The sequence below is a fragment of the Bos indicus x Bos taurus genome, chromosome 19 (genome assembly GCF_003369695.1).
Source record: "Bos indicus x Bos taurus breed Angus x Brahman F1 hybrid chromosome 19, Bos_hybrid_MaternalHap_v2.0, whole genome shotgun sequence".
In the NCBI taxonomy this organism is placed as follows: domain Eukaryota; kingdom Metazoa; phylum Chordata; class Mammalia; order Artiodactyla; family Bovidae; genus Bos; species Bos indicus x Bos taurus.
The window spans coordinates 37,894,801-37,910,763 of NC_040094.1; the positions used below are offsets into that span (position 1 = coordinate 37,894,801).

General features: G+C 39.0%; 1 protein-coding gene across 3 annotated transcripts in view; it reads right to left on the reverse strand.

The window, feature by feature from the left end:
• KAT7 (lysine acetyltransferase 7) overlaps window positions 1–15,963 on the reverse strand; it is a 34,767-nt gene that overhangs the window by 8,407 nt on the left and 10,397 nt on the right. For 2 of the 3 annotated variants that reach the window (XM_027517025.1, XM_027517024.1), the window contains 5 exons: window positions 13,091–13,173; window positions 10,127–10,216; window positions 8,584–8,682; window positions 6,342–6,452; window positions 4,510–4,701 (listed from right to left, as the gene is read on the reverse strand). In XM_027517025.1, the coding sequence (XP_027372826.1) occupies window positions 4,510–4,701; window positions 6,342–6,452; window positions 8,584–8,682; window positions 10,127–10,216; window positions 13,091–13,173 (575 nt within the window). The remainder of the gene's footprint in view (window positions 1–4,509; window positions 4,702–6,341; window positions 6,453–8,583; window positions 8,683–10,126; window positions 10,217–13,090; window positions 13,174–15,963) is intronic. The other variant, XM_027517026.1, reaches the window with a different exon arrangement.

Consider the following 15,963-nt stretch of genomic DNA (forward strand, 5'->3'; position numbering starts at 1 on the left):
AGTCCCTTGGACAGCAAGGAGATCAAACCAATCAATGCTAAAAGAAATCAATCCTGAATATTAGTTGGAAGGACTGGTGCTGAAACTCCAATACTCTGGCCACCTGATGCAAAGAGCTGACTCACTGGAAAAGATGCTGGCAAAGAGTGAGGGCAGGAGAAGAGGACAACAGAGGATGAGATGGTTGGATGGCATCACCAACTCAATGGACATGAGTTTGAGCAAACTCTGGGAAAGTGTGATGGTCAGGGAAGCCTGGTGTGCTTCAGTCCATGCAGTCACAGGGTCGGACACGACTGAGTGACTAAACAACAAAAAAAGCATATACATGAATATTTTTTATGAAATTATATTCTGACTCTTTTAGTCAATAAAGAGTCATAAGGGCATCCATGGTGGTCCAGGGGTTAACAATCCACCTGCCAATGCAGGAGACCCACATGCTGCGTGGCAACTAAGCCCACATGCCGAAACTACTGAGCCAGCACTCTAGATAGAGCGCAGGCACCGCAACTACTAAAGACTATGTGCCTAGAGCCCTGCTCTGCAATGAGAAACCACCACAATGAAGACCCAGCAGAGTCAAAAATAAAATAGTCTTTAAAAAAAAGCATGCCCCAATTTGTCACATATAAGTCCACATATTCATTCAGTAATGAGAGCTCCACCTGTGATTTGCTCCTGTCTCCACCCCTTTACTCATGTTGGCTCTTCCCAACAGTGAACAAACTAACAACATTATCTGTTCAGAAACAGAAGCCAAACTGTTGGCCAAATAGGCCAAGAAAGCCCATTTCTGTGATTATGCCTAAAGCAACAAGAGTCTTCGGAGGTATGAATTAAAATAGGTTTTCTATTCCGTGAAATTTGATTTTTATAACTTATATAATACAGTAGCTATTATCAAATATTCAGACTGTTTACTTGATCCTCAGACTATATATAGGCCCTTTGTTTTCTCTCCCTACTATTTCTTGCCTTTTGGCTACTTCATTAGTTAGTACCACTAAATAAACAGAAAGAAAAAAGAAACAGTAAGCAGTTCACATCAATAAAAATACCAGTCTTTCACATAGCAAACTCTGAATTAGCTTATCTTCATGGTCTACAATCATGAAGCCCAGTCCTCACTTATCACCCACCTGCCCCTACTCCCAGCATTCTTCCCTACCCAGTCTAGTGGGAGCCTACTGTGCTGCAGTCTAAAGGGCAGTCTTTAGACTGCAGTCTTAATTGGCAATGGTGGTTCTGGGCCAGAGTGTACTCCAGAGCTGGGAACACAAAAAAGCAGTTTTAGCACCAAACTGGGACAAATACTATGACAGAAACTATAGGAATGCTGGGCTATAGATACAGCCACAATCACTTGTGACTATGGAAATAAGAAAAAACAGAGGTTTCCTCGTCTTACAGACCAATCTCCACCCCTGCTCCATGGAAGAAATTCAAGACAAGACTTTTCATTCCACAATTAGGAGAAGAAAAATGGCTTAAAACTATAAAATAAGTAAGGAATACATTTGTAAAAAAAAAAAAGATTCAATTGTTTATTCCTATTTTAACAAGAAGGCTGTTCAGAAACCAGCAAACATTAAACAACTCATGGGAAAGGCTGACCCAAGGACCTATTCTGTTAATTTCATAATTTGTCTTTCTTAAGCAAGAGTTCCTTCAACACACATTTATGGGGCATTTATTGCCAAGGCTAGTTGCTAGAGATACAAAGGTGAATCACATTGTCCCAGTTCTGTGTAGTGAAGTCCATCTGTTTTTATCCACTTTGAGTCAGAAAAACTGTGGGCAGAGGTAATTCATACCCCAGGAACAGAGAAGAGCAGGCAGCAAGAAAAAGACAGGGAGATGAAAATGACAGCATGTGTTTCAGAGCCACCCAGCACCAGCCTTGCCAAAGGCTGTATACTCCGACTCTAATATGCGGCTTTCAATTTCCTGTGCCTTCATTCCATTTCTGTGGACCACTGAGAGGTATTTAGAAAGATGTCAAAATCTAGAATCCCCAGGCCAGTAAGTGTCTAATATGCTACTGGAGAAGAGCAACAAAATAGCTCCAGAAGGAATGAAGAGGCTGAGCCAAAGTGGAAACACCACCCAGTTGTAGATGTGTCTGGTGGTAAAAGTGAAGTCCGACGCTACAAAGAACAGTACTGCATAGGAACCTGGAATGTTAGGTCCATGAATCAAGGTAAAGGTAAATTGGAAGCAGTCAAACAGGAGATGGCAAGAGTGAGCATCAACATCTCAGGAAATCAATAAGTAAACCAAAAAGGACCGGAATCGGGGAATTTAATTGATGACCATTATACCTACTACTGTGGGCAAGAATCCCTCACAAGAAGTGGAATAGCCCTCATAGTCAACAACAGAGTCCAAAATGCAGTACCTGGGTGCAATCTCAAAAACAACAGAATGATCGATCTCTGTTCGTTTCCAAGGCAAACCATTCAATATCACAGTAATCCAAGTCTATGCCCCAACCACTAATGCCAAAGAAGCTGAAGTTGAACAGTTTTATGAAGACCTACAAGATCTTTTTTTATCATCAAGAACTGGAATGCAAAAGTAAGAAGTCAAGAGATACCCAGAGTACAGGCAAGTTTGGCCTTGGGAGTACAAAATGAAGCAGGGTAAAGGCTTACAGAGTTTTGCTAAGAGAATGCACTGGTCATAGCAAACACTCTCTTCCAACAATACAAGAGATGACTCTATACATGGACATCACCAGATGGTCATCACCAAAACCAAACTGATTATATTCTTTGCAGCCAAAGATGGAGCAGCTCTATACAGTCCAGCAAAAAACAAGACCGGGAGCTGACTGTAGCTCAGATCATGAACTCCTTATTGCAAAATTCAGACTCGAAGAAAGCAGGGAAAACCACTAGGTCACTCAGGTATGACCTAAATCAAAGCCCTTATAATTATATAGTGGAAGTGACAAACAGATATAATGGATTAGATCTGATAGAGTACCTGAAGAACCATGGATGGAGGTTCGTGACACTGTACAGGAGGCAGTGATCAAAACCATCCCGAAGAAAAAGAAATGCAAAAAGGCAAAGTGGTTGTCTGAGGAGGGCTTACAAATAGCTGAGAAAAGAAGAGAAGAGAAAGGCAAAGGAGAAAAGGAAAGATATATCCATCTGAATAAAGAGTTCCAGAGAATAGCAAGGAGAGGTAAGAAAGCCTTCCTAAAGTAATCACTGCAAAGAAATAAAGGAAAACAATAGAATGGGAAAGCCTAGAGATCTCTTTAAGAAAATCAGAGATACCAAGGGAACATTTCATGCAAAGATGGGCATAAAAAAGGACAGAAACAGAATGGACCTAACAGAAGAAGATATCAAGAAGAGATGGCAAGAATAAACAGAACTATACTAAAAAGATCTTAATGACCCATATAGCCACAATGGTGTGATCACTCACCTGGAGCCAGACATCCTGGAGTCAGGAAGTAGTGGAGGTGACAGAACTCCAGCTGAGCTATTTCAAATCCTAAATGATGATGCTGTTAAAGTGTTGCACCCAATGTGTCAGTGAATTTGGAAAACTCAGCACTAGCCACAGGACTGGAAAATGTCAGTTTTCATTCCAATCCCAAAGAAAGGCAATGCCAGAGAATGTGCAAACTATCACACATTTGCACTCATTTCACATACTAGTAAAATAATGCTCAAAATTCTTCAAGTTAGGCTTCAACAGTATGTGAACTGAGAACTTCTAGATTTATACAAACTGGATTTAGAAAAGGCTGAGGAAGCAGAGATCAAACTGCCAACATCCCTCGGATCATAGAAAAAGCAAGAGAATTCCAGAAAAACATCTACTTCTGCTTCATTGACTACACTAAAGCCTTTGACTGTGTAGATCACAACAAACTGGAAAATTCTTAAAGAGATGAGAATAGCAGACCACCTTACCTTACGCCTCCTGAGAAATCTGTACACAGATCAAGAAACAACAGTTAGACCAGACACAGAACAACAGACTGGTTCTGTATAGTCAAAGCTATGGTTTTTCCAGTAGTCATGTACAGATGTGAGAGGGGAAAATAAAAAAGCTAAGTGCTGAAGAATTGATGCTCTTGAACTGTGGTGCTGGAGAAGACTCTTGGGAGTCCCTTGGACAGCAAGGAGATCAATCAATCCTAAAAGAAATCAGTCCTGAATATTCATTGGAAAGACTGATGATGAAGTGGAGGCTCCAATACTTTGGCCACCTGATGTGAAGAGCCAACTCACTGGAAAAGACTTTGATGCTGGGAAAGATTGAAGGCAGGAGGAGAAAGGGACGACAGAGGATGAGATGGTTAGACGGCACCACTGATTCAATGGACTTGAGCTTGAGCAAAAGGGAAGCTTTGAGGCAAACCTGGAGTGCTGCTGTCCATGGGGTGGAAAAGCACTGGACACGACTGAGCAACTGGAAAACAACGATCTAGACATCCTAGAGCTTATCGCCACCGTGGTCATGGACCTTCGGACAACTTACCATGTGTCGGCGGAGTATTGTTTGGCTCTTCATGTATTTTAAACAGAATTCACACATGTAAAGACGTCCCAGTCGTGCATATTCTTCAGGATAGGGAGAATGGTACCAAGTATCAAGCTCATAGCGACCAAAAGCAATTGTTTTAATCATGTTGCTCCCCTCTGTGATTTGGCCTTGCAGCCTTAACTTCTCCTGTATTGCAGAGAAGAAATCAAGTTAAAGGAGGATAAGAATTAATCATTTCTATTGTTGTAAGCTGTGTGCATGCCACCACAACTGGCTATGAAAAAAATAGTATCTGGCTTCTAGCTCATGAGAAACTTGCAATGAAGAGGACTATGGGGGCATGGGTCACCAGGAAGGCTAGAGAAAATGTACTGTCTACACTGCCCAGAGCACAGGTCTTGAGAGTGGCTTTTCTCTGCTACCTACCCACTTGGGCCTCATCTCTTGAACATCAGAACAAGCCCTTCGTAAAATTTTACTTTTTATCAGTCTGAAACAAATCGAATTTTAAAAGACCATTTATCACAAACTCCCTACACCTTAACAAACATTCTAAAACTAAACAAAAGCTTCTCGAGAATGTGCTTCATACATGTGCAAAAGCTTTTATAAAGAAAGCTGTATGGATCTGCATGACATGCACCCATGCTGGCCATGCTCTCAACTTGGGTCCTTTAAAAAACACTTTTGAAACAGGGATGATGCTTTAATTCTGGAATTTAAAGCTAGAAAGTAGAAGATATTTTTGAATACCTGTCCCCACTCAGTGGCTATGAGTTAGTCACAGAAATAATTCTGAAGAATAATTAGGCAGAGCTCTAACCAGGGTAAGATAGAGAAAACCAGCAGCTGTAGCCCAGCCTAAACAAGGGCAGCGATCAAACCCTGGCTCTCCCAAAATTTTAACAAGTCTCCTCTATGGAGCCTTATACCAAGGTCACAGGACAAAAATTTCTGTAATTAACCAAGGTCAGTAGCAACTGTTGCCATGAGCCTCCTGATCTAAATCAGCCAGGTCCTTTACCCTGCATTAGGTAAAATACCCACCCTGAAACATTCTAACCAATCACTTAATGTCACCTTTCCAGTTGAAATTTTCTCTGCCTTGAGGGTATAAAAATTGGCAACTAGCCGAATAAAGGGGTCAGCTCTCCCTTGAGCCAGCCTGCTGTTCTAATAACATCTCCCACTCGAAGAAACTCTGTTCTCCTCTCATTCTGCCTCATGTCTGGAAATTCTTTTCCAACCAGCCCATGGACCGCTACAGAATCCAGAATTCTTAAATAAAATATTCGATTTAAAAAAAAAAAAGGAAGATGAAATTCACTTTACAAACTTTAAGTTTCTTTGGACATAAAGATTCTAAATATCTAAACTATCTGACAACAACCTTGATCATTATTCCTCTCCCATTCTTTTATAGCTGCAATGAAAGGCTGAAGCAATCCCACAAAGGGGAGTTCCTATTTAGGTTAAGAGGACAACAGAGAGGGGTACCTTCCAGTCTAGGGCTTCTCAGAACTGCAAATTATCCAACTGACACAAAGGGGCACCTACTGCTCTACCCAGATAACTACCTCTACCAAATAGGTCCTTCCAGGAGTTGAGGTGGAGAGGGAAAACTTTAAGGGACAAAGGAAGGGAGGAGGGGTAATTAATTTTAAATATCAATAGGAAGGAAGTCTCAAATAAGGATGGCCGGGGGAAGGGAAAAAGAGTCAAGCAGCAAGCTATGTTTAATCCCTAGCAAACTGAGTGCTAATTTTCCTTGGCAGTTCCAAGTGACCCTCACAAGTGGTCCTCACCTTGGAAGTTTTAATACTCACCAGATCCTCTGAAGCACGGGCTTGTGCTCTTCGGAAAAGATCCAAGTCATACTCGCTCGTCAGGTTTTCCAGGAGAGGTTCCCGAGTGTTCCCATAAGTCTGCCTGTGTTCCTAGGAAAATAACCAGAGCATGATACTTTCTGCTTCTAAGATCTTAACCTATTGCATTTCAACGGATGCCAATCAGAGGGCCAAGAATAACCATACCTATTTATTTAGTACCTACTATTAATATTTGCCAGCCATTATACTAGGCACTAGGGATCAAGTACAAAACAAACTATCAGACAGGTTAATTCCAGAAGATACCCACTACCCACTCTAGTGAACCTGGAAAGGAAATGTCCTAATAACCACCCCTAAAGGGAGTTTCATTCTTCAGAATTTTATGCTTCCATTTCTTCCTCTGAAAATGTGCATGGCAAAACAAATAAATAAAATATAACAAAACCCAAATGCACTACCAACTTCTAGAATCCTGAGATCTAGTTGGATAATCATTAAAAACAAAACCAAATAAAAACTAGAATCTCTAAGCCTTCATTTCTAAGATTTTAGGCTGAAAATAAAATCTACAGGTAGGAAGGAGCAGCTGGACTAAGCAGGCTTTTGTAAACTCTTTCCCTTGAATTGCTGCACCTACCATAACACAATCCACCAAAGGCACTGGAATACTCCCACTTTAGAACTCCAGTCCAAGTCTACAGGAAAAAAGGTTAGCTTCCTTGAGAAATGCTTTACTAAATATTAAGCAAGTACAAAAGAGGGAACAGTCATTGAAAACTAGAATCATAAAAATAATCCAGTTTTAAATAAATAATATCAAATCTTACCATAGCAGTCAGTACACAAGTATCCATACACAAGAAAGAAAATCCAAAGGGGCAACTTTCCTTTTAACCTTCAATTCTAGCCCTTCCCACTCCTTCTTAGACTCTGCCTCCTAGCAGAAGGTGAAGAGGATCGGAAGATAGTAGAAGATAATGGCTAAGAGGATCAGAAGGCTCATTCCAGGAAGAATGCTGTAGACCTTACTCATATATTAGCATATGAAGAAACCACTCACCAGTACTTTTACCCCTATTAAAATTTCTCCTGGCTTATCTGGGCCCCTTTGATGGATATCTTTTTAATTTGGGGTTCTGTCATCTAAGCCTTGGGTTCTAAGTATTTCTTCTAGTTTTGTGTACTTTTTTAAAAAGCTTTAAAAAATCCTATCCAGTACTTTTTTACCAGGAAGGTTCAGCCCAAACTAGAAAGCAGATGTAAGGTAAATTTCAGGAGCTTTTATTCAGACACTCTCTACCTTTATGATTCTGGGAAAATCATAATCTAAATCTCAGTTTTCCATCTATACAACAGCTGAAATACCACCCATCTTTGTAACAAAGATTACGGGAGCAACATAACCACAGTGCCTGCCTAGCACATAAGCACTTAATAAATGGTATTATCATATTATTACATCTCTACCCAACCTGTAGATAAAAATACTGAACAAGACAGAGGGGAAGCACACAATTTTCACCCCAAAGCCCAATTCTACAGCTGGGTCTTGGCTGCTGGGATGGACTTCCTCTGGCTGCAGGGAATGGGGGCTACTCTTCCTTGAGGTGCGGGGCCTCTTACTGCACTGGCTTTTCCTGCTGCAGAGCACGGGCTCCAGCAGTCAGGCTCAGTGGTTGCGGTGCAATGGCTTAGCTGCTCCAAGGCATATGGGATCTTCCCAGACCAGGGATTGAACCCATGTACCCTGCATTGGTAGGTGGATTCTTAACCACTGGACCACCAGGGAAGTCATAAATGTACACTATTTTTAAAACTAGAAAAATAAAAAACTATAAAAAGATTTACTATATATCACCCAATTAAAACCTTTTATCGTGTAGGTATTTTATTCTTTCATTTAAAGACATGGACTGATGCTTGGCTTGAATATTCTTCCTTATCGTTAACATCGTATTTGTTCAAACAAGAAAATTTAACCCTTTAAACCTAAAGTGAGGTTTATAAACTAGAAGACTCTATTTTTTCTTAATCTAAATTCTAACAGTATTTGTTTTTTGAGGACGCCCAGTTCCACTCTTGTTGGAGAATTATATATACAGTGAACTCTAACTGCCAAAGAGTCCTGTTACAGAGCATACTAAATGGCAAGTGTGAAAAGCAGAATCTTAGCAACCAAAAGGAATCAAATGTGATAGCAAGAGTTCATGCTATTAAATATTTAACTTATCCTCACCATATATTTCTCTTTTTGTTCTTTGCTCAGCCCAGAATTTCTTTTCTTCCTGAGTTCAGCAACCTTTTCCTTATATCGCAACTGCCTCTCTGATGGTGCCTAAAAAGAAAAAGGAGAAAATTGAGAAGCTAGCTAGAAAACTCATTATGTAATTAAGTCTCTAAATGAAAGTAACATACACCAAAGAAAGGGTAGAGGGAAAAACAGTCAGGGTGGGATGTGAAGTATATTACAGCCACCCTGTGAATGCTGCAGTTAATTTTTAAACTCCAAATGGGGTTCCCTCATCACCTAGACCACTACCCTGTCAGTTAAGATGAGTTTAGGAAATGTACTTACTTTAATATTAATCCAAATGGAATATAGTTTAAGGATGGAAACAACAGGAATAAAATCAAGATCATTTCAATTCATTAGGCATTTATTGAATGCTTACTGCTTTCCAAGCACTGACACGGAAAATGAATAAAAATTTAAACACTGAATAAGAATAGAACCCAAGATAAACAATGAAGAAAAGTGTAGCCACCTCTTACTGAGTGCTTATTACCTGCCAAGCACTGAGGACAGGTACTTACGGTACTTTACATGCATAATTTAGCTGACTACACTGCCAGGTAGATATTATTCAAGGAAATAAAATTGAGGGAAGTTAGCTGACCTGCCTAAGACCACGCAGCTAGAGTAACAGAATCGCAGTATTCAAATCCAGACCTGTCTGGCTCCAAAGTCAAACTTCTTCCCGTCACCATGCCTCCTCTGCTATCCACTTATAATCTAACCACAAAAACAGACATCCATATGATGAGATATGAGTATATAAAATGTGCCAAAACCTAAACTAACATTCTGAGAACATTACAAATAGGAATACATGAGGAAGAAATTCATTAATGGCACAAGATTTGGGAAGAATTCGACAACAGCTAAGAGTTGCACAAGGCCTTGAAGGAAAAACACAATCTCTTCTTGGTATAAGTATAGAGTTCTAGGCAGAAAATCAGCAAGAGAAAACACCAAAGGCATTCGGGGGCAGGGGAGGGGACAAGGAATTAAGCATAATCAACGTGCATGAATGTTCAGAGAGACAAGAAGATTAGAGCAAAGCAGCATCTTGGAATCCAACAGCAAAGAAAAGTAGAAGAAAAATGACATAATCAACAAGCGTCAATGCTAAGAAAAAGTCACTGGTGCCATTGGAAACATACCAGCAGAGTAGAGGGGCCTGAAAGTAAATTATAATGGGTTAGAAAGTGGATGAAAATGAGGATATAGAGCAGAGAATATAATCTTTCAAATAATCAAGATTACCTATTATTATCACAAGTAGCATGATTCCTTCATTTATGAGGTAGAAGTTTTGTTTCTAGAAAATTTACTATTTGGAAAAAGCACTGTTTCTAAGTTTATGACTGAAGACCACTTATGAAGACACAGCACAGGAAACAAGAGGAGTGGACATAGCTACAATGGTTATGGGGCAGAGAGAATCCAAGACTCAGCTCTCAACTGTGAATGGCCGGAGCGTTAACAAGGCCCATACCTGGTGCCTGGTTGCATGCCTGTTGTTGTCATCTTGCCTGTGGGACAGCATCCTTTCTTCTATCTGCTTATCCCGGCTCTGTGCTCTCACCTGCAACCATCAACAACGTCAATCAATCCACCTGCTTCTAAAACTATGTTCGCCTAAAGTGTAAGAATACAGCAGTAATCCCTTGAATTTACACTGTACTTTCACTTTCAAAGGGTCTTCACGTTAGCACAATCTGTATAAGAAACAGATAAGGCAAGCTTCATATTCTGTTTTCTCAGCCATTATCTGAGAATCAGAAAGTGACATAATTACAGCTGGATGGTGGTAAAGCTAGGATTTTAACTAAGTCTGATGACTCTGAGCCTCTTTCCACTGTGCAATGCTAAGTGTGAGGAAGTGCAAGAACAGAGTAAAGAAGTACAAAGAAAAGGTTAGATACTTCAAGTCTAAAGGGAAACCTAACTGCATTTATGACCTTAGATAAATCACCTTCAATTACCAACAGTCTCAGATTCATCTACTGGGCAGTGAGGACTCATATCCAACTCCCTATTTCACATCAACACTAAAACTCAACATGGTCAAAACAGGGCGACTAACACTCTCCCACAAATCTGCTCCACCCCCAAACTCCTCTATAGCAATAAATAGTAGCACTTTTTAAACAACCGATCAGGTCAAAAACTTGAACATCAATGATGCTTGATTCTTCTCTTTCCCACTTCACATGATATTCATCAGCAAGTCTATCAGGCTGCCCCTCTCCAAAACACATCCCAAGTTCAGCCAATTCTGACCATCTCCACTGCCAACAGTCCAAGCCACCATCTACTGCCTGAATCTCAGAGTAGCCTTCCCACAAGTCTACCCTGTGTCAACTCTTTCCCCCTCCAGTTCATTCTCCACATACCAGCAAGCTGTGATTTTTCAAAAGTGTTTTGGTGTTTTGCTAAAGCCCTCGGAATGCTTCTCATGGCTGTCAGAACAAAAGCATACTCCTTTTGCCAAGGCCTACAGGCCCTTCATGATATGGATCCTACTTCTTCATTTCCTATCACATTTCAGCCTTACTAGCCTACTTTCCATCCTTCAAACCCAACCATTTTTTCCCCACCTCACAGCCTTTGAGCTTACCCATCCTTCTACTCAGCATCTAGACACAACTGCCTCTTTGCCATCACCCACGGCTCAGATAAAATGTCTTTCTTCACAGCCCAAGCAAAAGCAGTGCCACCTTGTCACCTCCAAAACAGTCACTCTCAGTTTAGTCTTTTTGTTTCTCACGTTTACCACTAAATAAAATTCATACTAATTTTCTATGTTGATTATACCTCTCCCCATGAAAATGTACACTCACTGAATACAGTCTTTTGATTGAATAAAAATGGTAATATTGCTGATTGCAATCATTTATCGGAAAAGTCAGAGTAATTCTGTGCATGCCAAGTATTTTAAAAACTCTGGGGCTTTTAATAAATGTGAGGAATTAGTCTAATGTTTCCATTTGAGATTCTAAATGTAATAAAATATGTATCTTTCAGAAATACTCCTGATCCTCTAACCACATGGTCCAGTAGTAAAGATGGATTATCCTGAGTCTGATTCCCTTTGTAACAGAGACCACAAAAGAGTAAAGTTCAAGAAATATGTTTCTCTTTCCAAAATTTTCTTCCCAAACTGGAAATTGTCTTTCTCTATCATCCAACAATTTTATACCTTAGGAAGACTTTTATGTAAAACCATCCATAGTATCAGACTATTACATTTAAAGACAAGTAGTAACAGACAACTCCCAAAAAAAAACAGGGATCACAGTTATTTTCAGAGAAAGAAGCACCTAATGCCTTGTCAGCTTCTGAAGGAGAAGACGGAAGAGCTATTTCTGTTTTGATCTGGTCTCATACTAACATGAAGATAATGGCAAGACCTACCACTTCTACAGTCAGCAGAATAAACTGCCTTGCTTATAAGAGAAAGTTGAGATGAAGGAAAACAAGGGTAAGGGTCCACATACTCAAAATTCACGTCAAGTACCGAGAGTATACTGCTTTACTGAAAGACTAAACACAACACATAAAAAAGCTTTCTCTCCTGTGGTCCACTTGTAAATAAGAGAACACATTCCTGAATCAAGGAGGATTAACGTTAACTAGGGAATCTCATTTTTCTCAGGAGGAATCTGGCCCAGACAGGAACAAACCTGTCATACTGGCCTTGTTAGCAAAATAATCACCACAAAAGCAACAATTAATACTTTGGTCTAACCAACCTGGTTACCCTATCCAAATACTACCTGAGCAATGCGTTTAATTAATAACATTTTCAACTTGTTTGTCCATAATTCGTTTTTTGGTTTCTCCTTGGTAGCAACAATCCAGACAGACACATACAAAATAGGGTCTTAGGTTCTACTCTTAAATCCATTATTTCAAATTCCAAAAGTTATTTAGAACTGTATTTTTCAAGATTGTAAGACAAGAATTAGCCAAGAGTAGGTATGATTGAGAGTAACAAAAAGGAGAAGTATTCCATAGAAGCAGACATAGAGGAAGAGAATTTAGAAAAACCTTTAAAAAGTAAAATACCTTCATAGATTTGTAAGAGAAACTAATGCATAAATACTGAGACCACATATTTATGCAAATTATTCCTTAGTGGAAAAGGTCCCTAGCAATCTTTGAAGAAAATTTTCAACAGAAAATATTGATGCAATTAGAGGGTGACGTTCCAAATATTTCATAGATAATCCCTTTGTTAATTTCTCTCAAAGCACTCCTTACAGACAATAATCCTTTTATTAGTCTGTTTTCCTTTCTTTAAACACAGCTGTTTCATAACGTTTCCTCCACTAGTATGTAAGAACAAGGACCCTGCCCATCTTGTTCACACTGTATCCCCCTTGTTTAGCCAAGTGCCTGGCAAACGGTAAGCACTCAATAAGTATACGGTGAATAAACGACAATATATAATTACCTTGCATTCATCAGCTGAGAGATTATGATAGAGAGGGCATCCTGATATGGAGAAATGTCTCTCGTGTTTTCCTGTAAGGTGTCCTGTTAAAAGAAGAAAAAACTTAACCTCAAGATGAAAGATCTAAGCTTGGAAAGTAATAGTTTTCACTAAAATAAACCTTTTTACGATACCATTTTTATCAAGTATATGTCTGATTACAGATTAAATCCATCAAAGGCAAGGGTCATAACTTGCACCCACAATAAATTATTTTCTTCTACAGGTTGGACCTAACCATCTCTGAACATATTTGCATATATTCAATATAAATTGTAGTTCCTTCTTTTCTGATCACGTAGTTCTCAAATTCCAAAATGTCAGAAACCCATAAATTTACTTAAAAGGCACAAAGTTATAAGCAAGAATATTTTCTTTCGGTAGAACTTAACTTTCCTATGCTAAATTGATCAAGTCATATATTTAATAAGTGTGGTTTCTATTGTGCAATGTTATCCAATCTAAATTGAACTTCTTACAATAATCAAAAGAAGATGGAGATGGAAGTGGTCTTTTCTAACATATGAGGAAATATACTTTGGTAATTTTGGACCAGATTAAATATATTCATTTTTGTGGAGGGGTGGCTGATTTTGTTTAAAGATTTAGGCTTCTTTTATAATCAAACTTTTAAATTATTACTACTTCGTTTTTAAAATACATAATCAAACTTTTAAACAGGTAGTTTGTGCAAGGGAAAGAAGGAAAAATACTAGAAAAGACAATACAGAAAGCTCTTTTTTATCTAAAGGGGTATTTATTTTTCTGTTTTTCACATGGTTTGTGAAAATACACAGGTAATTGATTATTTCATTTTTATATGTCTCTTCAATCAAAACGTTCATCAAACATCTAAGACTGAGACAGATGGTGAGACAATGCTAATGAAATAAATTAGCTAAGTTAAGCTGCAAATCTACAAAATTTTTTCTTTCATGGAAAAAAGACATTTAATTTGTAGTAAAGGAGACATTTAAAAGAGATTTAAAAATTACACAAGATTCAGAGAGTAAGCTTTAAAGGGTAGCAAAAGAGTTGGACACGACTGAGTGACTTCACTTTCCCTTTTCACTTTCATGCTTTGGAGAAGAAAATGGCAACCCACTCCAGTGCTCTTGCCTGGAAAATCCCAGGGATGGGGGAGCCTGGTGGGCTGCCGTCTATGGGGTCGCACAGTCAGACACGACTGAAGTGACTTAGCAGCAGCAGCAGCAACACGGAATTCCTTGGTGGTCCAGTGGTTAGGACTCTGCATTCACTGCCGAGGGCCCAGATTTGATCCCTGGTTGAGGAACTAAAATCCCACAAGCTGGGCAGAGCGGCCAAAAAATATATAAATAAACAAATAAAGGGTAAAAACAGTGCAAGTATTGCAGGAGAGGAAAATTAATACAGGGCTTTACAGGTGGCACTAGTGGCAAAGAACCCTCCTGCCAATGCAGGAGATGTAAGAGACGTGGGTTTGATCCCCAGGTCAGGAAGATTTCCTGGAGGAGGACATGGCAACCTACTCCAATACTCTTGCTTGGAAATCCCATAGACAGAGGAGCCTGGCAGGTTACAGTCCAAGAGGTCACAAAGAGTTGGACATGACTGAGCACACATACCCAAGAACAAGAGTTAATATAATAATATGCAGGCTGCCATTTCTCCAAGACTATATTATTAAAAATCCTGCCTGCCAATCTAGGAGATATAAGAGAGACATGGGTTCAATCTCTAGGTCAGGAAGATCTCCTGCAGAAGGAAACGGCAACACACTCCAGTATTCTTGCCTGGAGAATCCCATGGACAGAGGGGCCTGGCAATCTACCATCCATAGGATCACAGAGTTGGACACAACTGAAGCAACTTAGCACAGCACAGCACATATTATTAAAAATGCAATCTTAGAGATCCACACATTTATCTTAGACACCAAAAACTACCCTCAGTGATCAAAACCTATGTACAAAATGTAAAGTATCATGGCTCTAGCAAGCCTTTTAGATATTATACATCTATCTGTAACTTCTAAATAAATTATTCAAGTTTGTTTTATTTTATGTCAACTAAAACCAATCTGCCTGTATTAAAAGTTTATAAATGATAGCTGTTCTATTAACCTAGCAAATTCCACTGCTATGAATTCATCCAGTAGATTTCTAGAAAGACACTAAAATATATATACATACAAGGCTATCAATTAGAGTCCTGTTCTAAATAGCTTTTAAAAGCTAAAAAAGGAGAAACAATATAAATATCAATCAATACAGGGCAATTCAAGTAATTTCTGAACTTTCAAATATAATGGAATTCTCTATATCCTTTAAACAAGAGGGACCGCTGAGTGCCAACAATGTAAAATATCTAAGATGTCAAACCAACCATTGTTTATATTCCTTTTTATAAATAACAACAGAGAAAGAAATATATGTGCGCATATACATGTGTTATGTATGTATAGGAACTTACTAGAAGTATTCATACACAACTACCAATAGCAGTTTTTATATCTAGGACATATTCTGGGGATATGAATAAAGGAGAACTTTTACTTAGCAATCAAGCCCTCCTAAAGGGTTTTAATTTTTCACAAGCACATCATACTTTCATACCAAAATTACCAAAAAAAAAAAAAACCCAAAAAAAACACACCCCACCCTCAAACCTAATGACATTGTTTTGGCTAAGACGAGGAGTGGAACAGGATCAAGAATCATTGCAGAAGCTCAAGTTCATACTTTTCAAGCTTTGCCAGACATTAAAACCAAAAGTCAAAGTAAACTTCCCTATGATGCAAAAGATTTATATTTACCCTCTGGTCTACCACATTCAGAGTACTGAGTTCAGGG